The 27369-nt window shown below is 52.3% G+C and overlaps 1 protein-coding gene across 5 annotated transcripts; it reads right to left on the bottom strand.

The window, feature by feature from the left end:
• Positions 1 to 528: 528 nt before the first annotated feature.
• Positions 529 to 27138, bottom strand: HPN (hepsin). Of its 5 annotated transcripts, none has more exons than XM_033225688.1 (13): positions 26601 to 27138; positions 25952 to 26166; positions 18923 to 19024; positions 18798 to 18839; positions 7477 to 7606; positions 7283 to 7405; positions 7116 to 7156; positions 6773 to 6938; positions 6469 to 6659; positions 1758 to 1853; positions 1422 to 1564; positions 1070 to 1234; positions 529 to 853 (listed from the first exon to the last, which is right to left on the bottom strand). In XM_033225688.1, the coding sequence occupies exons 1-13, from the start codon at positions 26807 to 26809 to the stop codon at positions 815 to 817; spliced, it is 1662 nt and encodes a 553-aa protein (XP_033081579.1). In that variant the 5' UTR covers positions 26810 to 27138; the 3' UTR covers positions 529 to 814. The 5 variants fall into 5 exon arrangements, with proteins under 5 accessions (XP_033081579.1, XP_033081582.1, XP_033081578.1 ...); XM_033225691.1 differs by having other exon boundaries at positions 25952 to 26021; XM_033225687.1 differs by lacking the exon at positions 529 to 853 and having other exon boundaries at positions 890 to 1234.
• Between the last annotated feature and the right edge of the window lie 231 nt (positions 27139 to 27369).

The following is a 27369-nucleotide window of genomic DNA, read 5'->3' as shown; positions in this document are numbered from 1 at the left end:
CTGAGCATCTATTTCCACTTCTGGAAATAGCACCCTATTTTTCTTTGGGATTCCCACACTCAGGTCACACGGTTCTTGAAGGCCTAGCTCCTCCCACTCCACCCTGCTCCACCCCTACCCCATGCATCCCGTGCACAGTGATTTGCCTAGGGATGAGCACGTGACCCAAATCTGTACAATGGGAGCTGGGCCTGGGATTTTGGTGCCTGGGACTTTTTCTGCAGAAGTATTTGAGAAAGAGTTTGTGTGGAAGGGGCCATCTCCCTCTCTAGTTGTAGGAGAGGCTGCTTGGAAATGAAGCTAACACAGAGTAAGGCAGATTTGAGCGAGCAGCTGGATCCAGCTGTACCTGAAGCCAGTATGCTCCAGGAAAATTCCAGTTAAGTGAACCAACTAAAATCTTATATCTAAAATCAGTGGGAACTGAGGGACTCACGTTCTCTGCCTGATTTGCACCAGGTCCTGATTCTTCTCCCTCCCGCCAAAACGTCCTCATTGCTGTGTACATTTGTAAGCTCGGAGGCCACATTAATCAAAACTATCTTTATTATTTAAAGAGCATCCCGTCATCAGGGGCACCTAGACAGGAGTCCCAGACAGCAGAACAATATTTACATGGGGGTCAGGAGGGTGAGGTCGGGTGGTCTCGGGGCTGAGTGGGCCCGCCACTGTGGAAGAGAGGACCCTGGAGGGAGGGTGTCCTTGGACCTGTGGACCGGGCCCAAGAAGAAAAACGTCCCATCCTAGGCCCAGCTTGGATCCCACCACTGAGATCACCTCGGGCCCTGGAGGCTGCGCAGCGAGAAGCCACCGGTCAGAGCTGGGTCACCATGCCGCTGGCTTCGGAGTGAGTCTGGGGAAAGACAGCTGGCGGCTCCCGAGGTCTGAGAGGCTTCCACATCCCACCACTGGCCTCCCTTCCCCAGGAGCCCTTCAAAGTCCATCTGTTCCCGAGGGGGACCCGCTTCTAGGCCTGAGCGTAGGTCTCCTAAAACAAATCTCTGCCTCCCTTTCCCCATTAGAGGCCCAAACATCCCCACCCTGGTTCCCATCTGGGCCCAACTTTCACCTTTATGGCCTGGAAGATCCACTCCCGGAAGTCACTGACTTTGGTGTAGACGCCTGGCTTCTGGGCCAGGGCACAGCCAGTGCCCCAGCTCACAATGCCACACAGCCGCCAACGTGGCGTCCGAGAGATGCTGTCCTCACACACAAAGGGACCACCGCTGTCACCCTGGGAGGGGAGAGGGAGGCCTGGCTAGGGGCCAAGGTGATTGGACAGGAGGCCCCCCTCGGGATGACCATGGGCTGTGGCCCCAGAGCCCTCAGGCTTTTAGATAGGGAGCCCGACCATCCACTCCCCTGTGTCTCCATCCCTGGGGTGGCAGCGGCCAGGGGGCTGCCCCTACAGAGTCCCTCACCTGGCAGGCATCAATGCCACCCTCGGGGTAGCCAGCACAGAACATCTTGGGCTTGATCTGGTTTCCATAGAAGTCAGCGCCATTGCAGACATCATTGCTGATTATGGGGACTCGAGCCTCCTGGAGTACCCCGGCCTGTTGGCCTGGGGGTGTGCAGGCAAGGCTGGCCAGAGCTGGGGGGTGTACACATCCCCCTTCCCTCCTGGTGCCCACCCCATTCCCCTCAGCATCCCTACTCCTCATGGTCAAGACTCATCCAACCGGCCACACTGCCCATCCCCAGCCCAGTTCAGAGTCTCCCAAACAGTGGCATCAGAGGCAGAGGACTGGACTCACCATAGTACTGCGTGTTGCCCCAGCCCGTCACGGTACAGATCTTGCCATCCACCAGGGCCTGGCCGGCAGCTGGGAGGCACACAGGCTGGATGTATTCTGTGAGAGAGAGACCATGCTGGTCCAGCCCCTGCTGGCCTGCCCCACCTGGTACAAACCTCTGTCCAGCTCCCATCATGGCCCCTAACACACCCTGCCCTCTGTCCTTTTAAAATAACCACAATAGGCCAGGCACGGTGGCTCATGCCTGTAATCCCAGCACTTTGGGAGGCCGAGGCAGGAGGATCACTTGATGTCAGGAGTTTGAGACCAGCCTGGCCAACATGGCGAAACCTTGTCTCTACTAAAAATACAAAAATTAGCTGGGCATGGTGGCACACACCTGTAATCCCAGCTACTCGGGAGGCTGAGGCAGGAGAATCACTTGAACCCAGAAGGTGGAGGTTGCAGTGAGCCGAGATCGCGCCATTGCACTCCAGCCTGGGCGACAGAGCAAGACTCTGTCTCAAAAACAAACACACAAACAAACAAAAAAACCACAACAGAAGTTGCCATCTACCGAGAACTCATTGCATACTAGGCGCTGTCCTGCACCATTTTCTTTAATCTTCCATCAGTCCAGAGAGGTAAGGTCTGTATTATCCCATTTTACAGAGGGGGAAAATGAGGCCAAGTCACGTGTCCAAAGTTTCATAACAAGTCTGTTTTAACACAGCTTTTCTTTGTGTTTTTTTTTTTTTTTGAGACAGAGTCTCGCTCTTTCGCCCAGGCTGGAGTGCAGTGGCGCGATCCCGGCTCACTGCAAGTTCTGCCTCCCGGGTTCAAGAGATCCTCCTGCCTCAGCCTCCAGAGAAGCTGAGACTATAGACGCCCGCCACCACGCCTGGCTAATTTTTTTGTATTTTTAGTAGAGAAGGGGTTTCACCGTGTTAGCCAGGATGGTCTCGATCTCCTGACCTTGTGATCTGCCCACCTCAGCCTCCCAAAGTGCTGGGATTACAGGTGTGAGCCACCACGCCTGGCCGCTTGTTTTCATTTCTAAGGCTGCAGTGTCACCCAGGCCAGAGTGCAGTGGCAGGAACATGGCTTACTGCAGCCTCGACCTCCTGGGCTCTAGCAATCCTCCTGCCTCAGCCTCCTAAAGCATTGGTATTACAGGTGGCAGGTGCCTGTAATCCCAGCTACTCGGGAGGCTGAGGCAGGAGAATCACTTGAACCTGGGAGGCAGAGGTTGAAGGGAGCCAAGAGTGCACCATTGCACTCCAGGCTGGGCAACAGAGCAAGACTCTGTGAAAGAAGAAAGAAAGAAGGAAAGGAAAGGAAAGGAGAGGAAAGGAGAGGAAAGAGGAAAGAGGAAAGAGGAGGAAGGAAGAAGGAGGAAGGAGGGAAGAAAGGAAAAAAAGAGACTCCTATATTTAGACATTTGACTTCCACCTGTCAGAAGATCATACTAATAAATACACAGGTCTACACAGAGAATGGCACCCCTGAGATGTGGTGTCCTTGTGCTGTGCACAACCTATGCAACGGTTCCTGGCAGCCCTGCCTGCTGCCTGCTGATGACATCACCTGCCTGAGTCTTCCAGCTCTCAGATGTAGAGTGGAAATAATAATCACTTATCCCCAGAAGTTGTAGTGAGAAATTGGTGAGTCATTGAGTAGCATGCCAGGCAAACAGCAAGTGTTCACATAACTAGTAAAAGTATTAACAACAGTAGCAATTGCTGCTAACATTTACCAGTGTTCACTATGTGCCGGCAGTCCTCTAAGCTCTTTACTCATATTAACCCTTTTAATTGTCTCGATAACCCTGGGAAGTCATTTTACAGATAAGGGAAACTGAGGCACAGTGAGGTGAAGCCATGTGTCCAAAATCATGCAGTTGGCAAATACCTGAATCTGCCCCCAAAACCCATGCTGTGACCCCCTCGGCCCTGTGCCTGAAACCCCAGTGGCTTCCACCTGTCTACCTGTGTCCTCAAAGACACGTCCTTACTTCAGGGTTAACTCCCTCACTCTTTTCACTAAGGAGAAGGGTGTGGCAACAATCTCGGCTCACTGCAACCTCCACCTCCTGGGTTCAAGTGATTCTCCTGCCTCTGCCTCCAGAGTAGCTGGGATTACAGGCCCCTGCCACCACGCCTGGCTAATTTTTGTATTTTTAGTAGAGATGGGGTTTCACCACGTTGGTCAGGCTGGTTTCGAACTCCTGACCTCAAGTGATCTGCCCGCCTCAGACTCCCAAAGTGCTGGGATTACAGGCGTGAGCCACTATGTCAGGACAGGGTTTGGTTTTAAAGAAAAGCATGTATCACTCCCTTCAATGGGAAACCAGTATCACAGATCATGAAAAAGAAAATAAACATAAAAATAAACATAATGCCAACCCCAACATGGCCAGATTCTCCGTCACCACAGCATGGGGGCCACAAGCACAGATTCCAGTGCCAGTCTGCCTGGGTACAAATCTTTCCGTTTACCAGCTGTATGAATTCAGGGAATTGTTTGCCTTCTTTGGGTTGGGACCTTTTCCCAGGTGGTAAAACAGGATCTAAAGAGAACGCCTCCTTACCAGGGTGTGCCGGGGTTGCTGTGAGAACTAAGTGAGTCCATACACAGGACATGTTTTGAACGGTGCCTGGCACACAGGAGGCTGCGTGCCAGCATTGGTGTTCACTGCTATGTTTACCAGATTATTTTACTGTGTTGTGTACACTCATCATGATCGCTATTACTACTTCATGATCATCATTATCACCGTCATTATTATTATGTTTTGAGACAGGGTCTCGCTCTATTGCCCAGACTAGAATGCAGTAGTGTGATCATGGCTCACTGCAGCTTTGATCTCCTGGGTGACCAGGTGATTCTCCTGCCTCTGCCTCCCAAGTAGCTGGGACCACAGGTGCGCACCACCATGGCAAGCTAATTTTTTTTATTGTTTGTAGAGACAGGGTTTTGCCATGTTGCCCAGGTGAGTCTTGAACTCCTGAGCTCAAGAGATCCCCCTGCCTTGACCTGGGATTACATGCCTGGCCTATTTTTATTATTATTATTACACTGTGGGCTGCTGAAATCTGAAGACCAAGGCCTGCTTTTAATCCAAAAGGAAGATGTACATGTTGGAGAGGCATTAAGGACACGTTGGCGCCCAAGTGAGTCTTTCTCAGTAAGACCAAGGAAGTACTCCAGGGAATTGCAGAGGGAATGACTCCTAACTTATTTTCTAACTCTGATTCATTCATTTTTTAACAAATTTTCTTCTCATTTTATTAGTTTTTTGGTAACAGCTTCATTGAACTATTATTCACGTTACACAATTCCTTTCAAAGGCACCAAGTCACTGACTTTTTGTATAGTCACAGATAAGTGCAACCATCATCATCATCGACTTAGAATCTTTCATCACCCAGACAAGAAACCTTGTGTCCTTCACCAGTCACCTCCCAATCTCCCATCCCCACCTCCCACCCTGCCACCATCAATCAACTTTCTGTCTCTACCAATGTGCTAATTCTAGACATTTTTCTTTCTTTTTTTCTTTTTTTCCTTTTTAACAGACAGGGTTTTGCTCTGTTACGTATGCTGGAGTGCAGTGGCACAATCCTAGCTCACTGCAGCCTGGAACTCCTGGGCTCAAGTGATCCTCCTGCCTTAGCCTCCTGAGTAACTGGAACTACAGGTATGCGCCACCTCATCTAGCTCATTTTTTTAAAGTGTTGGGGTCTTGCTATATTGCCCAGACTGGTCTTAAACTCCTGAGCACAAACAATCCTCCCATCTCAGCTGGCCCAAGCGCCGGGATTACAGGCATGAGCCACCATGCCCAGCCTTGGACATTTCATACAAGTGGCATCCTATAGTACGTGGCCTTTGTGGCTGGTTTGTCTCATTCAGCACTGTTCTTAAGGTTCAAACTTGTGGTAGCATGAATCAGTACCTCATTCATTTCTGTGGTCCAATAGTCGCCCGTTGTATGGATATACCACGTTTTATTTTTTTATTATTTATTTATTTACTTTGTTATTTATTTATTTTCGAGATGGAGTCTTGCTCCACCCAGGCTGGAGTGCAGTGGTGCGATCTCGGCTCACTGCAATCTCCACCTCCCCGGTTCAAGCGATTCCCCTGCCTCAGCCTCCCGAGTAGCTGGGATTACAGACACCTGCCACCACGCCCGGCTAATTTTTGTATTTTTAGTAGACATGGAATTTCACCATGTTGGCCAGGCTGGTCTCAAACTCCTGACCTCATGATCCGCCCAACTCGGCCTCCTAAAGTGCTGGGATTACAGGCTTGAGCCACCACGCCCAGCCAATATACCACATTTTCTTTATGCATTTGTCCGATGAAACACACCTGGGCTGTTTCCATCTTCGGGCTATTATGAATAATGCTGCTATGAACATTGATGTACGAGTTTTGGTGTAGACACAGTTTTCATTTGTCTTAGGTATATATCTCCTACCCTAGGAGTGGAAGCGTTGGATCCAATGGTAACTTTATGTTTGCTTCTTGGGGAAATGCCGGTAAGTTTTCCAAATTGACTGCACTGACCATTGATAATTAAGGCCCACTTTGTGCTCCCTCGAGACCATTCCCCTTATTGCCAGGGATGCCTGAACCATAAGTTGATTCCCCTGTGCCCCTGGTCCCCTCCTCTGTCCTCCTGGCCTCAGGTCCCCAAGTCCCAAGGCTCAGCCCTCAGACTTACCTGTGAGGGGCAGGGGACTGGAGAGGTGGACCAGGGCAATATCGTTGCTGTTCTCCTCGCTGTTGGGGTCCCGAAAGGGAAGATAGCCCCCGTGGTAGACCACAGCCTGCACCCCCAGCTGCAGGCCGTGGGGAGAGGCCTGGGCCACGGCACCGGCAAACACTCGCCATCGGGACAGGACCCGGTTCCGCCTACCAGGGAAAGGGGTGGAGGGTGGCCACCTGCCTGGGCACGATCCGCCCCCCTCCCCACTGTCTCTCTGCTCCTCTGCCTCCCCCTGATCAGCACCATGGGGGGCACTCACTCCGGGAAGCAGTGGGCAGCTGTCAGCACCCAGTCCCCGGAGAGCAGGGACCCCCCACAGAGGTGTGCTCCATCATAGCGAAGGCTGACTTGCCAGGGCCACCGGCCCAAGCTGGTGTCCCGGCCTCCCACGATGCGGTCCACGGGCAGCTTCCTGCGGCCACAGTCTGTGGGACAGGGGTCAGCCGGGGGCGGCGACAGGGGACTGGAGCCCCGGTCCCCAGAGCCCAGGCTTGACCCTGCCCTAGGGGGTCTGAAAGGACACAGCCCCATCCTGGGGAACTTGAGGGGACGTGGCCTCCCCGAGGGTCTAAAGGAGAGGGCTCTGAGTTTTAGGGTCTTACCTTGGCAGATGGTGGCCAAGAAACGGCCTCTGGGACAGTCACTGGGAGAGCCGGGATTGGAGATGCAGAAAGGAAATAGACTAATTAAGACAGGTGGAAGGAAAACGGGGACAGGGAGTGCCTTGGGGGTCCGAGGTGTTTCCCCACCTGCCCGCTGCCCTCCTCACCACACGGAGATGACCTCCAGCAGCCTCTGGGTGTGTGGCAGCCTCCCCTCATCCACACAGAAGAAGCCTGACGTGCCGTTGGCGCCCACCGTTCGCACGTCCAGCTCGGAGTGGGTCAGTGCCCTGGGCGGGGCCGGGGTTAGGCCTGCTCCCCCACCCCTCCCGGCTCGCACCCCTCTGAGGGCCCCCAGTACCTGAGGAAGCCCATCTCCTCGCAGCTGAGTCCAGCTACCCTGGTGTTGGAGCGCGAAGAGCACAGCAGCCGCCACGTCCCTTCCGTCTTGTCAAAGACCATGAGCCGAGAGTCCGCAGAGCTGACCTGCACTGCAGGGCGACAGGGCCCGGGGCCGCCTGGGTCCCACAGCCAGGCTCCCCATGTGCTTCCCCAGCCGGAGCCCCTCCTGGCCTGTGCTACGGCCATGTGGTGTAGACGTGAACCCCAGTCCACTGGAGGGCTGCAGCCCCCACATCTGTGATTACATCTGGAATCATGACTCAAGGACTTTTTTTTTTTTTTTTTTTTAAGACAGGGTCTCGCTCTGTTGCCCAGGCTGGAGTGTAGCCGCATGATCTTGGCTCACTGTAGCCTTGACCTCCCAGACTCAAGAAATCCTCCCACCTCAACCTCCTGAGTAGCTGGGACCACAGGCGTGCACCACCACACCTGGCTAATTTTTGTGTTTTTTTTGTAGAGACGGGTCTTGCCATGTTGCCCAGGCTGGTCTCAAACTCCTGGGCTCAAGCAATCCTCCTGCCTCAGCCTCCTAAAATGCTGAGATTACAGGTGGGATTACAGAGCGCCATGGTACTCTGCCAGACTTGAGGACTCAGGACCGACCAATGAACAGCAGCCTTGGGGCTGTGGCCGGCCCCTCGGCAAACCGGGGGAACTTCCCTTTCCCCTAGAAGTCCCAAGTTGGCTGCTCAGGAGCTGCAGGTCTAGAAGGTGACTTGGACATTCAGGAAGATAAAAAGACATTTAACCAAGTTCCCAAGAGAATCCAGCACAGAAGGCTGGATCTGTTAAGGGTCATCTTCACTCTTTTGAGGGAGAAAGTAAGCTAACATGGAGGAGAGCCAGGAGATTTCTGATAACATTTTATTTTATGACTGTATTTTTTGTGGAGAAACTGGAGCTGTTTATTAGTATGTTTGTCATTTGTCTGTTTCCATTTGTCTTTGGCCACACTCTTAACTCATATAAAAAGACCTCTCACTTTATATGTACACAGACAGCATATGGAAACTAGAAGAACAAATTTGTTGCCAGTCTGTAGATCGTAGCCTGATTTCTTCATATGAACTTTTCCATAGCTATATGGAGTATTATTATTATTATTATATCGAACAGATTAACTCTCCTTCCAGAGTGATTTCTATCTTTTAAAATATGTATTTATTTAGGAGGCCGAGATGGGTGGATCACCAGGTCAGGAATTCAAGACCAGCCTGGCCAAGATGGTGAAACCTCGTCTCTACTAAAACTACAAAAATTAGCGGGGCGTGATGGCAGGTGCCTGTAATCGCAGCTACTCAGGAGGCTGAGGCAGGAGAATCGCTTGAACCGGAGCGGCAGAGGTTGCAGTGAGCTAAGATCGTGCCACTGCACTCCAGTTTGGGTGACAAAGTGAGACTCTATCTCAAAATATATATATATATATATGTATTTATTTTATTTTTATTTATTTATTTTTTTGAGACAGAGTCTCACTCTGTTGTCCAGGCTGCTGTGCAATGGTGTAATCTCAGCTCGCTGCAACCTCTGCCTCCTAGGCTCAAGTGATTCTTCTGCCTCAGCCTCCTGAGTAGCTGGGATTACAGACATGCACCACCATATGGGCCTGGCTAATTTTTTTGTATTTTAAGTAGAGATGGGGTTTCACCATGTTGGCCAGGCTAGTCTCGAACTCCTGACCTCAGGTGATCTGCCTGACTCGGCCTCCCAAAGTGTGGGATTATAGGTGTGAGCCACTGCGCCCGGCCTTAAAGCATGTATTTATTTTAATTGACAAAAATTATATAGATTGATGGTGTACAAGATGATATGAAATATGCATACATTCGCAGTGGCTCAAGCCTGTAATCTCAGCACTTTGGGAGGCCGAGACGGGCGGATCACGAGGTCAGGAGATCAAGACCATCCTGGCTAACACAGTGAAACCCCGTCTCTACTAAAAAAAAAATACAAAAACTAGCTGGGCGAGGTGGCGGGTGCCTGTAGTCCCAGCTACTCGGGAGGCTGAGGCAGGAGAATGGCGTAAACCCGGGAGGCGGAGCTTGCAGTGAGCTGAGATCTGGCCACTGCACTCCAGTCCGGGCAACAGAGCGAGACTCCGCCTAAAAAAAAAAAAAAAAAAGAAATATGTATACATTGTGGAATGGCTAAATCAAGCTAATTAACACATGCACTACCCTTTGTGTGTGGTGAGAACACTGAAATTCTCTTTTAGCAATGTTCAAGTATATAATATATTGTTATTAACTATAATCACCATGTTGTTCAATATATCTCTTGAACTTATTTTTCCTGTCTAATGAAAATTTTGATTTCTTTGTCCAACAAGACATTTACATCTATAAATTAAATAATATTTAATAGTTTTGGTATAAATACTTCTCATTTCTTAAACTTACCCTTCTACGTTTTATGAAAAATAACTTTAATAATATAGTATAAATAAACCTCAGTTTTTAATATCAGAATTCATTCTCCATCTGATAACTTTTTTATTTTTTTTGGAGACAGAGTCTCACTCTGTCACCCAGGCTGAAATGCAGTGGTGCAATCTTGGGTCACTGTAACCTCCGCCTCCCGGATTCAAGCCATTCTCCCTCCTGAGTAGCTGGGGCTACAGACATGTGCCACCACACCCGGCTAATTTTTTGTATTTTTAGTAGAGACGGGGTTTCACCATGTTGGCCAGGCTGGTCTCGAACTCCTGACCTCAAGTGATCTGCCTGTCTTGGCCTCCCAAAGTGCTAGGATGACAGGCGTGAGCCACCGCACCTGGCCCCCATCTGATAGCATTTTATGTTATTTTATTTTATTTTATTTTATTTATTTATTTATTTTTGTTGAGACGGAGTGTCGCTCTGTCGCCCAGGTTGGAGTGCAGTGGCCGGATCTCAGCTCACTGCAAGCTCCACCTCCCGGGTTTACGCCATTCTCCTGCCTCAGCCTCCGGAGTAGCTGGGACTACAGGCGCCCGCCACCTCGCCCGGCTAGTTTTTTGTATTTTTTTAGTAGAGACGGGGTTTCACTGTCTTAGCGAGGATGGTCTCGATCTCCTGACCTCGTGATCCACCCGTCTCGGCCTCCCAAAGTGCTGGGATTACAGGCTTGAGCCACCGCGCCCGGCCCCGATAACATTTTAAAGCCCCTTGATGCAGCCAGGTTTGAAGAATCTATGTGATTGTCAGTTAAGCGAGTTAATCATATCCCCTTTTGTTTTTAGCCAGTTTATTTTTTCTTTTTGTCTTTTGTAGGCTGAAGACCCTTGACTAATACACCAGATTGCCAATCTTGACTATTGCCAGATTGCTAATCAGTATCCTGTAGTCAGAAAGAAAAGAAGAAGAAGGAAAGAAAGAGAGAAAGAAAGAAAACAATTATGATCGCCGGGCGCGGTGGCTCAAGCCTCTAATCCCAGCACTTTGGGAGTCCGTAGACGGGCAGATCACGAGGTCAGGAGATCAAGACCATCCTGGCTAACACGGGGAAACCCCATCTCTACTAAAAAATACAAAAATCTAGCCGGGCGAGGTGGCGGGTGCCTGTAGTCCCAGCTACTCGGGAGGCTGAGGCAGGAGAATGGCGTAAACCCAGGAGGCAGAGCTTGCAGTGAGCTGAGGACTCCGTCTCAAACAAAAAAAAAAAAAAAAAAAGAAAACAATAATGATCTTTTCTGCAGGACTTGTCAGAGCCTTGAATATGTTAACGTGCATAATTCTCCAGGCAGAGAATGGAGTATTCATTCACTCAGCAAGCATTAACTGGACACATACTCCATGCCCAGTGAGGGGTGATGCTGGAGACACAGAGATGACCGAGACAGCCCTGGGCTTTGCTTTCGGCAAACCACATTATGGGGGATAGGGAGACAGATGGCCATAGAAATGTCATCCAGCCAAATACATCATTACAAATTGTGACATGAGGCAGGGCTGGAATATATGAGAAGGCTAGAGGGAGCTCCCGGGAGACTGTTCATGTCTGGGGCTGGTTGGGGGGTAATTTGTGGTGAGAACAGATGTTCCCTGAAATCCCTCAGTCTGCTCCCCACACACCTCAGAGGAACCTGTTAACACCTAAGTCAGGTCACAGCCTCTGGGGTATTGATTTCTATTTATCAAACACTTTGTACCTGCCAAGCTCTATTTTAGGCAGTGAACAAATCACCACTGCAATGAACAAATCAGACAAAAACCCTGACCCCTGTGGAACTCAAAGCCCAGTAGGTGAGACAGATCATGAACGGGACAAATAAGTAGGATATATTGTGTGTCACAAGATAGGAAGGGGCCGCCGAGAAAAATAAAATGCCACCGAGGGAGGAGAGTGCCAGTGTAGGGGGTGGGGTAAGGTTGCACTTTTCAATCGCTGCGAGGAGAGTGTCCCTGGGAAGGTGGTGCAGGAACAAAGACCTGCAGGGGGTGAGAAAGTGTCAGGAGGTGTGTGAGATCAGCATGGAGACAGAGAGACTTGCAGGTGCAAAGATCCCAAGGCTGGTGTGGGGGAATGGGGGGAGTTCTCCAGGAACAGCGGGAGGCCGGAGCAGAGTGAGCCAGGGAGGGGGAGATGAGGTGGGAGCTAGAAATAGAGCAATATCAGGGCTTTGCTGGTACCTGGTGTGAGGTGCAGCCAGGAGAGGGCCCTGACCTGACTCAGGTGGTCACCAGCTCCCTCTGGCTGCAGCATGAGCCACTACACCCGGTCCCCATCTGATAACGTTTTAAAGTCCCTTGAGGCAGCCAGATTTTAAGACCCTCCAGAATTGCCGGTTAAGTGAGTGAGTAATATCCCCTTTGTGGGATATGATTAGGGGGCAGGGATGGGAGCAGGGAGGAGGCTCTGGAATGTCCAGCAGGCAGCAGGAAGGGGAAGGAGGCTGGAGCAAGGTGGGGGCAGTTGAGGGGAAGAAGAGTTCAGATTTTGGAGAGGTTCTGCAGGTGGAGCTGACAGGACTTCCTGCAAGATCTGATTCATGGGTGACTGGAGGAAGTGGGAGGGTAACCGAGGGGTTTGGTCTGAGCCTGAAAAGATGGCTCGGACAGAGATGGGGACAGAGGGAGCAGGTTTGGGGAGAGATCAGCTGTGAACGTCTTTGTCCTTTCCTTTCCTTCTCCCTGCCACCTTTTTTTTCTTTTTTCTTTTTTGAGACAGGGTCTCGCTCCATCACCCAGGCTGGAGTGCAGTGGCACGATCATAGCTCATTGCAGCCTCAACCTCCTGGGCTCAAACGGTCCTCCTGCCTCAGCCTCCCAAGTAGCTAGGACCACAGGTGTATACCACTGCACCCTGCTAATTTGTTTACTTTTTTATGTTAGGATAGAGCTGAGTGACAATAGCCAGGTTAGAATCCAGCAAAACCTGAGCTAAAAACGCCTTTTAAATTTATTTTTTTCTGTAGAGACAGGGTATTGCTATATTGTCCAGGCTGGTCTCAAACTCCTGGCCTCAAGCAGTCCTCCCACCTTGGTCTCCCAAAGTGCTGGGATGACAGGTGTGAGCCACCACGCCCAGCCTTTTTGTCCTTTTATCAGGAGCCTCCCACCTGGCCTGGGCTTGAGAGCACATTCTGGGAAACTGAGTCATATGAAAACTTGCTTTTGCATCCTCTTAGAAGGAACCTGGTGAGGCCACACACCAGCTGAGGGGTCTTCCCACAGCCCCACAGGTCGGGACAAGGAGAAGCAGGACTTCCAAGGAGAACTCTCCCCAGCTGAGGACCTACTGTGTGCCCCCACCATCAACCAAGACCTTGTCGCACGCCCTAGGAGCCACAAAGATCATCCCCCATTTCCAGACGGGGAAGCTAAAGCTCAGAGAGGTGGAGTGGTTTCCCCACCACCACCAAGTGCATGAGAAGCAGGGAGAGAGGATTCGAAATCAGGTCTGGAGTGACTTCAAACCCCAAGTTTTAACATTGCCCTGGACAGCTTCTCAAGAGACTTTCCCTCTGGAGGGTTAAACAACAGCACAGTAATTGTAGCACTGGCTGTGTTTACTGGGGGGTGTCAGTGGGCTGGCCCCATGCTATGCGGCCTATCCAAGTGGCTCTTTCAATCCCACAACCTTTTTTTTTTTTTTTTTTTGAGACATAATCTCGCTCTGTTGCCCAGGTTGGAGTACAGTGGTGCCATCTTGGCTCACTGCAACCTCTGCCTCCCGGGTTCAAGCGATCCTTCTGCCTCAGCCTCCCAAGTAGCTGGGACTACAGGCTCCCACCACCACGCCCGGCTAACTTTTGTGTTCTTAGTAGAAACGGGGTTTCACCATGTTGGCCAGGCTGGTCTCGAACTCCTGGCCTCAGGTGATCCACCTGCCTCGGCCTCCAAAAGTGCTGGGATTACAGATGTGAGCCACCATGCCCGGCCAATAGTGACCACTTCTATGCCCATCTTACAGATGGGAAAACTGAGCCTCAGAGGAATAAAGTTGCCCAAGGGCACATGGCTAACCAGCAAAACCAGGACTTGAACCCAGACCTGCATATTCCCTGTTCCTTTTGTGGGTCTCATACAAACCCTTGCATGTCTCCCTGCCTAATGTATTCAGCTATGGCCGGAACTGAAAAGCCACCTGGCTGGCCTGCCTTAATTATGGCCTCCTGCTCTGGGGTTGGGGCAGGGAGCGTCTGGCATCTCTGGCTGTGGGGTCCTCATCACACCATGAATTCCAAGGTCAAGGCCCGGGGTTTGAAACACCAGCTGGGGCGGGGAGGGGGGTGGATTCTTATTTTATTTTATTCTATTTTACGTTTGTTTTGAGACGGAGTCTTGCTGTGTCTCCCAGGCTAGAGTGCAGTGGCAGGATCTCAGCGCAGTGCAACCTCTGCCTCCTAAGTTCAAGCGATTCTCATGCCTCAGCCTCCCAAGTAGCTGGGTTTACAGGCACCAGCCACTACGCCTGGCTAATTTTTGTATTTTAAGTAGAGACGGGGTTTTGCCATGTTGGCCAGGCTGGTTTCCTGACCTCAAGCGATCTGCCCATTTGAGCCTCCCAAAGTGTCGGGATTACAGGCGTGAGCCCCCGAACTGGCTTGGCCTGCCTTAATTACAGACTCCTGCTCTGGGGTTGGGGCAGGGAACGCCCGGCACCTCCAGCTTGGGGGTCCTCATCACCCCATGAATTCCAAAGCCAAGGCTTGGAGTTTGAAACAGCAGCTGGGGCGGGGAGAGGGGTGGATTCTTATTTTAAAATGACTGCTAACTGCTCTGGAAATGTGATTTCCAGAAAGTGTGAGGTTTTGGGGGGGGAAATCACTTTATAGATGTGTGTTGGGGGAGACGGGAGTGGAGAGAGAACATCAAATGTCCCCTCTGGCTATTTTTAAAGTCACACTCTCTGCCGCTGTTTCTCACTTTTCAATTCTTTATTCTTGTTCCTATCATTTCAGACAACACAAAAAGGATGTTCTGGGTCACCTGGTGTGCCTGCCAAGTTGTTGGATATATTTAGAAGTGTGAAAATCCCAGGAAAAAAAAAAAAAAAAAAAAAACGAGGTGGGGATACAAGCTTGGGGTTGCTTTTGTTTGTTTGTGTTTGTTTATCATTTCCCTGAGTTGTTGAAAAACCCAAGTACCACTGCAGGGCAGGGACGTGGTGCCGGCCAGAGTCCGGTGTGAGTGCTGACCTCACTCCCGTCCAGCTGGAGGCCCATGACTCTCTAGTTCATCTCAGTGTTTTGGCTTTGGGTGCACTCACAACTCAAGGATATCCTGAGCACCTACTATGTGTCAGGCACTGTCTGATCACAAAAGGTCCCTGCCCTCCTGGAGTTCGCCAGGAGTAAATAATTCACCGTGAGTGAGGAGGGTTTTTACCGGGGTGGCAGGGATACCACCATAGGGTGAGAGGCCATAGAGTCTGGAAGATCAGGAAGATCTTGCTCAATAAATTTCTAGAAAGAATTTCAAGAGTGAGAAACAGCTGGGTGCGGTGGCTCAAGCCTGTAATCCCAGCACTTTGGGAGGCCGAGACGGGCGGATCACAAGGTCAGGAGATCGAGACCATCCTGGCGAACACAGTGAAACCCCGTCTCTACTAAAAAAATACAAAAAAACTAGCCGGGTGAGGTGGTGGGCGCCTGTAGTCCCAGCTACTCCGGAGGCTGAGGCAGGAGAATGGCTTAAACCTGGGAGGTGGAGCTTGCAGTGAGCTGAGATCCGGCCACTGCACTCCAGCCTGGGCGACAGAGCGAGACTCCGTCTCAAAAAAAAAAAAAGTGAGAAACAAAAGCCAATGTCCACTGTGCTGGTTAAGAGTCAAGTACTGCATGGCTTTTTTTTTTTGTTTGAGACAGTCTAGCTCTGTTGCTTAGGCTGGAGTGCAGTGGCCGGATCTCAGCTCAATGCAACCTGCAACCTGTGCCTCCCAGGTTCAAACAGTTCTCCTGCCTCAGCCTCCTGAGTAGCTGGGATTACAGGCGCCCACCACCATGCCCGGCTAATTTTTGTGTTTTTGGTAGAGATGAGGTTTCACCGTGTTGGCCAGGCTGGTCTTGAACTCCTGACCTCAGGTGATCTGCTCATCTCAGCCTCCCAAAGTGCTGGGATTATAGGTGTGAGCCACCACGCCCCGCCCAAGTACTGCACAGATTTTTATCTCCTCTTATTCTCACTGATTCTTCTTACTCCTATCTCACAGATGAGGAAACTGAGGCTCGGAGAGGGTAGGGACTGGTGGGAGGCCCTACAGCTCAGAAGGAGCTGTGCGGAACTGAAATCTGCCTCCAGGAGTGAGCTAGAAAGAAGTGGGTGAGTAGAGACTTCTGTGCGAGCAGGTCATTTGAGCGAGGTACTGGACCCCAAGGGTGCTCGAAGCCAGTGTGAGGTGCAGGTAGAGAGGGGCCCCCACGCTAGGAGCCTTGGAGCCTGTGATGGGTTGGGATTTTATCTCAATGCCACGTGTTGTCATGGAGGGACTTTTGGCAGGGGCATGATCCTTTGCTCTGTCTCTTATCCGATGTGTGGTCTCGGGCAAGTCAGTTTGCTTCACTGGGACTCAATTTCCCCCACATGCAAAATGTTGGGACATTAACAGCCCCAACTTCATAGGCCTATTGGGTAAAGGCTGCAGCCAGGGCCCGGCGTACATTAGTCTTCACTATGGCAATGAATTCAGCTGTTCTTTTTTTTTTTTTTTAACAAGCAATCAAGTGTAGACATTATATACAGTTACTACGCAGGCTGCCTGGGTTCAAATCCCAGTCCTGACACTGACTAGCTCCATGACCTGGGGCAAGTCACTCGGTCTTTCTGTGCCTCAGCATCCCCATAGGAAAATGGGTTGTGGTGGTGCGCACACGTAATCCCTGCACTTTGGGAGGCCGATCTGAGAGGACTGCTTTGAGCTCGGGAGTTCAAGACCAGGCTGGGAAACATGGCAAGATCCCATCTCTACTAAAAATTTTAAAAATGAGGTTGGGTGCAGTGGCTCATGCCTGTAATCCAAGCACTTTGGGAGGCCGAGATGGGTGGATGGGAGGTCAAGACGGGTGGATCACCTGAGGTCAGGAGTTTGAGACCAGCCTGGCCAACATGGTGAAACCCTGTCTCTACTAAAAATACAAAAATTAGCTGGGCACGGTGGCATGTGCCTGTAGTCCCAACTACTCAGGAGGCTGAGGCAGGAGAATCACTTGAACCTGGGAGGTGGAGATTGCAGTGAGTCGAGATTGCACCACAGCACTCCTGCCTGGGCGACAGAGCGAGACTCTAGCTCAAAAGATAAAAATAACAATAATTTAGAAAATATATATTAGATGGGTATAGTGGCATTAGCCTATAGTCCCAGCTACTCAGAAGGCTGAGGTGGGAGGATTGCTTGAGCCCGGGAGATGTAGCTTACAATGAGCTAAGATCATGCCACTGCACTCCAGCCTGGGCGACAGAGCAAGATCCTATCTCAAAAAAAAAAAAGAAAAAAAAAAACAACAACAGGTTGTTGTGAAGACTTAATGAGTTGATACCATAAGATCCCAAGGCCTTGCCTGCTACATGCAAATGCTAAGCGCTGGTAATGATGATTAATGTTGATGTTGGCTTTCCTTGTCTGGATTTTCATTTCTGATTTTAGTGTGAACTGAATCCTTTATGGAATTAGATGAGGCTCATAGACATGAAAAATATATCCCACCACCCAACTTCCCCTTTTTTCCTGCTGTCCTGTATCAGGGAATGACAGCTTGAAGTTGGCATTTGGGAATATTCATCCCACAGTTAGTTTCTTTATCTATTTATTTGTGTGGCCATTCATTCCACATGCCTGCAGACACACCTACAGTGGATAAGTCTAAGAGCTGTTCCTGGCCCCTCATTCCCCAGCTGCATGTCCTCTCTGGTCCTCATTTTGCACATCTGTAAAACGGAACTAGTAACAGCAACTACCAGGGACAGGTGCGGTGGCTCACGCCTGTAATCCCAGCATTTTGGGAGGCTGAGGCAGGTGGATTGCTTGAAGTAAGGAGATCGAGACCAGCCTGGCCAACATGGTGAAACCCTGTCTCTACTAAACCTACAAAAATTAGCCGGGCATGGTGGTACATGCCTGCATTCCTAGCTACTTGGGAGGTTGAGGCAGGAGAATCGCTCGAACCTGGGAGGTGGAGGTTGCAGTGAGCCAAGACTGCACCATTGCACTCCAGGCTGGATGACAGAGCAAGACTTTTTTTTTTTTTTTTTTTTTTTTAAAAACCCTACCTCCTAGGAGAGTTAGAAGGGCCTACTGAATTTATACCATGCTTCCCCAACATGTTTTCACCATGCCCTGCAGCAAGAAACACATTTTTACATCCTGATGTAGCCCATAGCTCTGTAGTCTGTGGCAAACTATCACATTGCTCGAAGCCTCAGTTTCCCCAACTGTAAAATGGGGAGAATAACAGTCCCACCCTCACAGCATGGGGATGCAGTGGGATTACATGTATATGGATGCAAAAACAAAACAAAACAAAAATTAGTGTAACCTTTGCTTACTGCGAGATGCACTGTGATGGTCTGTAATCTAATCTATTTCATACTTAAAAAAAAAAACGTGGTTTTCCAACTCACTAATTTAATTTTATGAGGCACTCATGAGTAATACACTGGTGTCTGAAAAAGTCTGGGTTAGACATGTGGGGTGCTTAGAATAGTGCCTGGTACATAGCAGGCACTCGATACAAATGCACTATTATGATTCGCATTTCTGCATGCATTTGTACATTTATTCAACAAATACGCTTGTTGAGCTCCCGCCAGATACAGGTGTCCTCCAGGGCTCCCCCAGAGGGTCCCAGCCTGCTCCACTCACCTGGGTAGAGTGGCTCCTGGTCACTCCTGAGGAGAACAGCCACTGCAGAGAAGGGAGGGGTGAGGGCAGGCAGGCTGGAGGCTGCAGGGGCCAGGGGAGGTCAGAAGCACAGGAACCGCTCTCACCAATGGCCCAGGATGCCGCCCCGATGGCTGTCAGAAGTAGCAGGGTCCCTGCAGTGAGAGCTGCCACCTTGGGTCCGGAGCAGCATGGCACAGTCCGGCCACCTGCAACAGACACCATGCTGGGGCCACAGCCAGGCCTGTCCTCATTGCGGCAGGGTCTGGGCACGAGGCCAGCTCTGCCCTGCCCCCAGGGCTAACTTACTATGCCCAAGCTTGCCCTCCCCAGGCCCAGTTTCCCGAGGCCGGCAGTTGACAGGGCTGACCCTCCCCTGCCGCATGAACAACCAGGTGCCCAGCTCCCCCGGCATTCCAGCTGGGAGGGGGGCATGGCCAGGCCACCTGCCACCATCTCTGCCTCCGCCCTGCACTTTCCTGGCACTTAGGGAATGTCTCCTCCCCAGTGACACTGTGCTTTTGTATTTCTGTCTTTGCTTTGGGCTGTCTCTTCTTGGGACTGTGACTCCCAACCTTTGCCCTCTTGGTAGCTCTCTTTCCTGCCGCTGGCATTTCCTTGCTGCCTCAGTTGTATCTGCTGTTCTAGATACTTTGCCCCTAGATACCCCCTAAATCAGATCTCTCTCATGGTACCCAGTTGCAAGATCAAATTTGCCTCTCCACTTGAAAATCTGCCAGCCTCATTTTATTTTATGTATATATTTTTTAGAGACGTGGTCTTGCTATGTTGTCCAGGCTGGTCTCAAACTCCTGTGCTGAAGTGATCTTCCTTCCTCAGCCTCCCAAAGTGCTGAGATTACAGGAGTGAGCCACTGCACCTGGCCAGCCCCAATTAAAAATATTGACCCTACCCATTCCTAGCTGGGATGTAAGGCAGGTGCCATCCTATCTTTGAGCCTCAACTTTCTTATCTATTAAATGGGCATCCACTGAGCACCTACTTGTAAAAATAATAATTTAAAGTTATTTTCAAGAAGAATAATAATAGCCCAAAATTGTATAGATGCCTCCTAGGTGCTAAGCACTGCTCTAAATACATCAGCTCATTTAATCCTTATTTCAATCCCACAACTATGATTCCTGTCTTTCAGATAGCTCAGAGAAGGGGGGTCACATGCCCACGGTGGCAGCCTGGAAGAAACAGAACAGTGTCGTGAATCCTGAGCAGGTTTGATGCCAGGTCCCCTGTGTACAGCCACGAAGCCATCCAGTCTCTCACTGTGCAGAAGTGCCTGGCACATAGCAAGTTCTTTATAAATGCTTTATAAATCGTTAGAGCTGTGTGGGCCTGAGCAACTCCCCTCCCCTCTCTGAGCCTCAGCCTCAGTTTTTTCTTTTCTTTTCTTTTCTTTTTTTTTTTGAGACAGGGTCTCACTGTGCTGCGCAGGCTGGAGAGCAGTGGTGCGATCATGGCACACTGCAGTCTCAAGCTCTCGGGCTCAGGTAATTCTCTCACCTGTCAGTCTCCTGAGTAGCTGGGATTATAGGCACACACCACCACATTCAGCTAATTATTGTATTTTTTGTAGAGACAGGGTTTGCCATGTTGGCCAGGCTGGTCATGAACTCCTAGATTTAAGCTATCTGCTTGCCTCAGTCTCCCAAACAAAGTGTTGAGATTGCAGGTGTGAGTCACCGCGCCTGACCCTCAGTTTTTTCATCAGCCTAATGGAGCTTTATTTGTTTACCATCCTACTGAGCATCCGCTGTGTGCCTGGCACCTTTCTAGGTTCTGGGAACATAACCCAAAGAAGACAGATAAGGTTACGGCTCTCAGGGGTTCACATTCTCATGCGTGTGGGTGGGGAGTGGGAGACATTAATAAAGGAAACAAGTAAATGAACCCGATAATTTCCAGATTGTGGCAGAGGCTGTGAGGAAAACCGTGCAGGCTGGGGGCAGCAAATGGGCTGCTGCAGGGGGATCAGGGATCAGAGGGCCTCCCCTAGAAGAGACTTCTGAGCTAAGCTCTGAAAGGTGAGGTGCCAGCCATGCACAGACCACAAGGAAGGGCACTGTGGACAGAGGGAACAGCACGGGCAAAGGCCTTGAGGCAAGAATAAGCAGGCTCTGTTATGTCAGAGGCTGGAGAGGCCATCGAGATGACCAGATGGCTGGAGCTTGGGGAAGGTAGTGGGAACCAAGGTTGGGGCCAGCTGGGGAGGCCTGGTGGCACAGGAAAAGGGATTTTATTCCCAGCGCAAAGAGGTCCTGGAGATTAAAAGCCAACCCCTTCACTAGGGATTATAAGAGGACCAAAGAGTAAAGGCTGCTGAAAGCCTTCAGCTGGGCCTGGCTTGGGCTCAACTGCCCTTGGCAGCTGCAAAGCACCCCCGGGGCGGCAGGAGCTCCCAGCTCTCCCATCTGCGCCCATGGTGGTGTGGCTGGTGAGCACAGCACCAGGCCAGCGCCCGGAACAGAGCAGGGAGTGGTATAGGACCTTCCTGGGGTGGCCATTATCTGGGTGTCTTAAGAATTTGAGAGCTTGGCCGGGCGCGGTGGCTCAAGCCTGTAATCCCAGCACTTTGGGAGGCCGAGACGGGCGGATCACGAGGTCAGGAGATTGAGACCTTCCTGGCTAACATGGTGAAACCCCGTCTCTACTAAAAATACAAAAACTAGCCAGGCGAGATGGCGGGCGCCTGTAGTCCCAGCTACTCCGGAGGCTGAGGCAGGAGAATGGCATAAACCCGGGAGGCGGAGCTTGCAGTGAGCTTAGATCCGGCCACTGCACTCCAGTCCGGGCAACAGAGCGAGACTCCGCCTCAAAAAAAAAAAAAAAAAAAAAAAAAAAAAGAATTTGAGAGCTCAGCCGGGCACGGTGGCTCACGCCTATAATCCCAGCACTTTGGGAGGCTGAGGTAGGCGGATCACAAGGTCAGGAGTTCAAGACCTGGCCAATATGGCGAAACCCCGTGTCTGCTGGGAATACAAAGATTAGCCAGGTGTGGTGATGGACCCCTGCAGTCCCGGCTACTTGAGAGGCTGAGGCAGGAGAAATGCTTGAACCTGGGAGGCGGAGGTTGCAGTGAGCCAAGATCGGGCCACTGCACTCCAGCCTGGGAGACAGAGTGAGACTCTCTCTCAAAAAAAAAAAAAAAAAAAAAAAAATTGAGAGCTCAGGCGGGGCACGGTGGCTCATGCCTATGATCCCAGCACTTTGGGAGGCTGAGGCAGGTGGATCACTTGAGGTCAGGAGTTCGAGACCAGCCTGGCCAACATGGTGAAACCCTGCCTCTACTAAAAATACAAAAATTAGCTGGGCGTGGTGGCGGGCGCCTGTAGTCCCAGGTACTTGGGAAGCTGAGGCAAGAGAATCACTTGAACCCGGGAGGTGGAGGTTGCAGTGAACCAAGATTGCACCACTGTACTGTAGCCCGGGCAACAGAGCGAGATTCTGTCTCAAAAAAAAAAAAAAAAAAAATTGAGAGCTCAGTGGCTCCCATCAAGGCATGAGGGAACACTGTCTTCCCCAAAAGAGGCCCCAGTGAGCCAGAGCAGCCCAGCTACTGCTGGCTGACCCTTGCCTGTCCTGCGAGGGCCTCTCAGGCCTACCGCCCCCCAACTCTGCCCAGGACCATTCTCCAGGTTCCGGCGGGAGGTCTTGCCTCCCCACAGCCATGGGGCTGGTCTTGCTTCCTTTGTTTTCAGCTGTGCCTGCCAGGGCTCTAGGCCACGCAGAATGCAGCCTAGAGGCCTTGGCACATCTGGTGGGACAGGAAGCAACGCCACTATGTATGTGTCTCCTAGGGTGAGAGGAAGAACCTCCTTCCATGCTGCATGGTTCAGAGGACTTCAGTGCCTCCAGCGGGACAGGAAGCATCTGCATCCTGGGGCTCCCCCAGTATGACAGGCATCCTCCCTGCATGTCTCTACTGGGACAGGCAGCATCCTCATCTGGCCCAGGGTGTGGGACGCATCCTCATCCTCCTCCCTGCGTGTCTCTACTGGGACAGGCGACATGTCGTCATCAATTCTTTGATCCCAGCAGCAGGGCCATTTCCCTCGGTAAGCCAGACCTCCCCCGCTCCCATGTCTCCCTGAGACTCTCTGCCCCTGCTTTCTCCAGGTCCCTCCGGCTGCCTTGGGTCTTGTCACAGGTCAGTTCCTCCGCCTCCACCATTTGGCTGCAAAGACCCTCACACCTGACTTCTTTGGCTCTCTGGCTCTGAAAATCCACTCAACTGGTGGCTCTGTGTCTCGGGCCTCATCTTACATGACTGCAGCTTCCTGAATCTCCTCTTTGGACTTCCGGGACACCACGTGCATCTGAGTCTCCTTTCTGTCTCTGAGGCTGCTGTCTCCACCCACGCTCTACCTACTCCGTAAAATGTGGAGTTTGTAGGGCTGGCCGCAGCCTCCCCCTACTGCTCCCTACCCCTAAGTCTGTCTCATCCACCTCTGTGGACTCAGTTTCCCCTCTGTCCCCAGCCCTAGACGGTCTTCCAGGTCCCAGGTCAGGGCTCCTGCAGTCCTTTAAATACCTTTTAAATACCTTTCCCTGGGACCTCCTAGTCTCTTTGCCCCTACCAGGTCCCAGAATGGCCTCAATGTCTCCCCAAGTATATTCTTCCTCCCGGGTCCTGTCTCAGTGGCCCTCACTCCTAGGACCATCCCCGTCTGCGTAACATTCCTCTCTCCCCACAGCCTGCCAATCCTCCTGAGTGACTCTCCTTCTCCCGGTTCCTTCTCTCCCTCCATCTCCACCTTGCTCCAGCCCCATCCAACTGGCGGGCTCAGTCTCCCTTCTAGCCCACCCTCCACACGGAGGCTTGGGAAACCTAGTGAGACACCAAATCCAACCTGTCCCCTCTTTACCTATAGAGCCCTCTGTGACTTCTTAGTACCCCCAGGACAGCTTAAGTCCCTCAGCCTGGCATGTCCAGCCCCACTAAGGTATAAGCATGGCTTTTAGAGAATTGGAAGCATGTTTACCCCAATTCCCAGACAACCATGTGGGTCATTATCAGGCACCAGAGAGAGCTTCCAAAAACAACCCAAACAGTAGAACTTGTGAGATACAAGTTAGACAAGAGAAGCAGGGACTAACCACTGGCGCCACCTTGTGGAGAGACCTGGCACTGCGTGGAATTGGCCGGCTCTTCCTCAAAGCAGTCCCACCCCTGCCTGGTCCAGCTTGCACACCTCTTCTCCCACCCAGCTCCACTTCCAACTTCACCTCCAGAATTACCACAACTGGCTATGTGCACACCAGCGCTGTGTCACCTCCCAGCTTCCCACAGAAGAGCAAGAACCTTGCTCTTCCCTCTGCCTGGCATCTTTAGAATTGCAACTCCAATATTACCTCCTCCAATTCCAAGTTCCCAGGCAGCACCCAGAAGCCAGCAGCAATAACAGTGACACCACCAACAGCAGCCGCTGCAGCCACAACGGATCTCAGAACCACACATGGACACACTGCCCTGCCCTAACCCCATCCAGTCCTGCACAGCATCCTTAAATCCTTGCAGCTGTTCACGAGGAAGGCGCCGTTGCCATCACCCCCAATTTATAGATGAGAAAAGGAGGCCCAAAGTCTGGCAGCCACCAAACCTGGGTCACCCGGCAAGTAAGTGCAGAATTGGAATGCTTCAGCATCTGTGTCCAGGTTAGACTCCCACATCCCCAGCCCTGACAGCAGGACTCCCCTCCAAGACCAGCCAGGAGCTGCCAGGGAGGCACCAGAGCCCACTTTGTGTCTCTTTCTCTTTGTACCCAGGCCATCTCTGTCCATCCAGACATTTTCTGCTTTTCTTCCCTGGCTCATTCACCCATAGGCCCAAGCCCGGGTGCTGTCCTTCCGGCAGCTCCAGGAAAGAGATTGTCCCCAAGGAGCTGGACTCTGTCATCCACCTGCTCAGCTAGGGTGCAGTACCTTCTCCTGAGTAACTGGGAGCCTGGGTTCCCTCTGGACTGCAGCTGAATGGTTTGGGGTCTGAACTGCCAGCTCTGCTGAGACCCGAGGAAGCCAGAGATCTGAACTAATCATTTCAGCCAACGCACTCAGTGCTTCCTGCCCATCCTGGCATTTCAGGCCTCGCCCCACACTGTCGGACATGCACTGTCACCCTCTCCATTTCACAGATGAGAGAATGGAGGCCCAGAGAGAACATGCTGCCTGCCCAGGGCCATACAGCTAGAAAATGCTACTGCCTGGGACTGAGCCCAACTAGCCTGGTTGCAGGAAGAAGAGAGGGAGTCAGCCCCAGCTAGGAGAAGGCAGAAAGAACAGGCCGCCCCTCCATGTGCCCCTCCAGCTGGGTCCCATGTGTGAGAGGTAGAAAGGAAGCCAGGCAAGCCAGGGGCTGCCCGGAGCCTCCCAAGGGCCAGCAACTCCATCACGCAGTCTCTCTCTGTCAACCTTATGGTAGTTTATCTGCCGTCTCTCCCCTCTCCATCCATCCAGGCCCAGTCCAAAGTCCTCCCTCTGCTCTTTTGCCCACAGTGCCAGGAGGTGGAGGAATGTCTGGAATCGGTGGGGGTCCTGGGTCTCTGGGACTCCGTGTCTGCCAACCTCTGTCATGACAGCTCTGGTTGATGGCATATGTCTTATATGCAGAGCCCCAGACAGTGCCTGGTGTGTCTTATGCACTCAGCAACCTCATGGAGGGAGAACTGGGATCCATGCTTGACCCAGAGGGAGACCAAAGCCCTGAGAATAATGTCACTTGCATAAGATCACACAGCAAAAAAGGTGGCAAGAGCAAATTCAAATGCAAGCCTGTGTGTTTGACTCCAAACCTGTGTCCTTAACCATGACAGCTACAGCTTCCCCGCCTCAGCCCCAGTAGAGGACAAGTCCAGGGTTAGCTGAGAAATCACTGGGGGATGAGGGGAAACTGAGGCAGCATGCCAGGAAGGTCATATAGGGTAGAAGGGAGGCTGGTGGTGGCACAGCTGCACAGAAAATGTAGTTAATAGTTAATCAGGTGGAGGAGGACTAAGGGGGGTTGGGATGCATCTGGGAGGGGTGCCCAGAGAGAGGGGGCTCCGAAGAGTAGAGGGTAGAGAAGAGAGCACAGAGGGCGGGGCGCCAGGCAGAACCAAAGCTGGGGCTCAGGGAAGGGGACTCACCTTCCTTCTGCGCCATGTCACCGCCTCTTGTTAATGATTCCCTGGCTGACCTCCTGGGCCAGGGTGGGACCTGTGAGGAGATGGACGGGGAGGCAGGGCCTGGGGGAGCCCAGCCCAGCCCAGTCCTGGCGCCCCCAGTCCCAGGCGTCCATCCAGGCAGGCTGTAGGGACTGGGCCTTGGCCAGAGCACGCCGTGATCACGGACGCAGATTGGGCTGGGTTCAAGGATGGGGTCAGTGTCTGACCAGCAGCGGGGGGACGCCTGGATTTGCAGGGCTGGGGACCCCCATGCCTGAGCCTGGTGGAGCAGGGGACTGAGGATCCGGGTTTGAGGGAGGAGACAGCTGAGGACCTGAAATCATAAGTCCTGGGAAAGGAGGAATTTGGGGGCCAGGACTCCTTAGTATGAGGGAGGAGGGGCCTGAGGGCTGGAACTCCTGGGTCTGGGGAGGAAGGACTGGGGTCCAACCGCTGAGTCTGAAGGAAGAGCAAGCCAGAACACTTAGGTGCTTGGGGGGATGTCACAGTGCACCCTCTTCAGGTCCCCGGGAACCCTTCTATTAGGAGGTGGGCATTAGGCTGGGTGGGGGAATGAGGGAACCCCTGTCCTCAGGGCTGGAACTGTGAGTCTGGGGGCCCTGGTCCTTACCCTGGGGTCCGGCAGGTGAGGGCGGAGCCTGGAGGTGGTTCCGGGGTCGGGTCAGTCTCCAGGCCTGGGCAGGAGCATGGTGGCCCCGCAGCAGCGGGTGGCCTGGAGGCAGAACCGGTGGCGTGGGGCCTGCTAGGCCAGGCTGCCTCACCTGAGGAGGAGGGGGCTGGGCAAGGGGCGGGCGAAGGGGCGGGGAGGGGCCGGACCATTCGATTGGCAGGGCTGGAGGCCACCTAGCTGATGGGGCCGGGCTTGCGGGTGCTGGATCAGGCGGGCCCAGGTATGGGGCTCGCCTTGGACCTCCAGGGGGACCCAGGTGTGCCTGTCTGCGGGGGTGTGGGAACAGGGAAAGGCCTGGCTGGCGACTGGGGGTTTAGGGAGAAAGTGCAGGCTGAGGGGTGGGGGTGTGACCAGAAGAGATCAGATGGAGGGCCCCAGTTGCCCTAAGCCCACTCCATCCCCACCCGGTGACCCCTTCCCCCCCGGGCCTGTCTGCACTCTCCAGCCCCAGATCCAGGCTGCGCCCGCCACTTGCTGCACCTCTGCCTACTTCCCTGCTCAATTCCTGGGCCCCGACCCCAGCCCCAGCCTCTCCCGCCTGCCCTGCTCATCCTCCCTCGGCCCCTCCCCCGCTGCCTTCCTACAAGTCACGGGGCTGGTTTGCTTTGGCAGCCTCCGCCCGGCCGCAGTGACCTCTGGAGCCAGAAAGTCCTAGCACTAGATTGGGGGGGGATGGGGGGCTTGGCCCGGAAAACACAGCGCTAAGGGC

The sequence above is a fragment of the Trachypithecus francoisi genome, unplaced genomic scaffold (genome assembly GCF_009764315.1).
Source record: "Trachypithecus francoisi isolate TF-2019V2 unplaced genomic scaffold, Tfra_2.0 Lachesis_group12, whole genome shotgun sequence".
NCBI classification, from domain to species: Eukaryota; Metazoa; Chordata; class Mammalia; order Primates; family Cercopithecidae; genus Trachypithecus; species Trachypithecus francoisi.
This window is presented reverse-complemented; position numbering and strand designations above follow the sequence as displayed.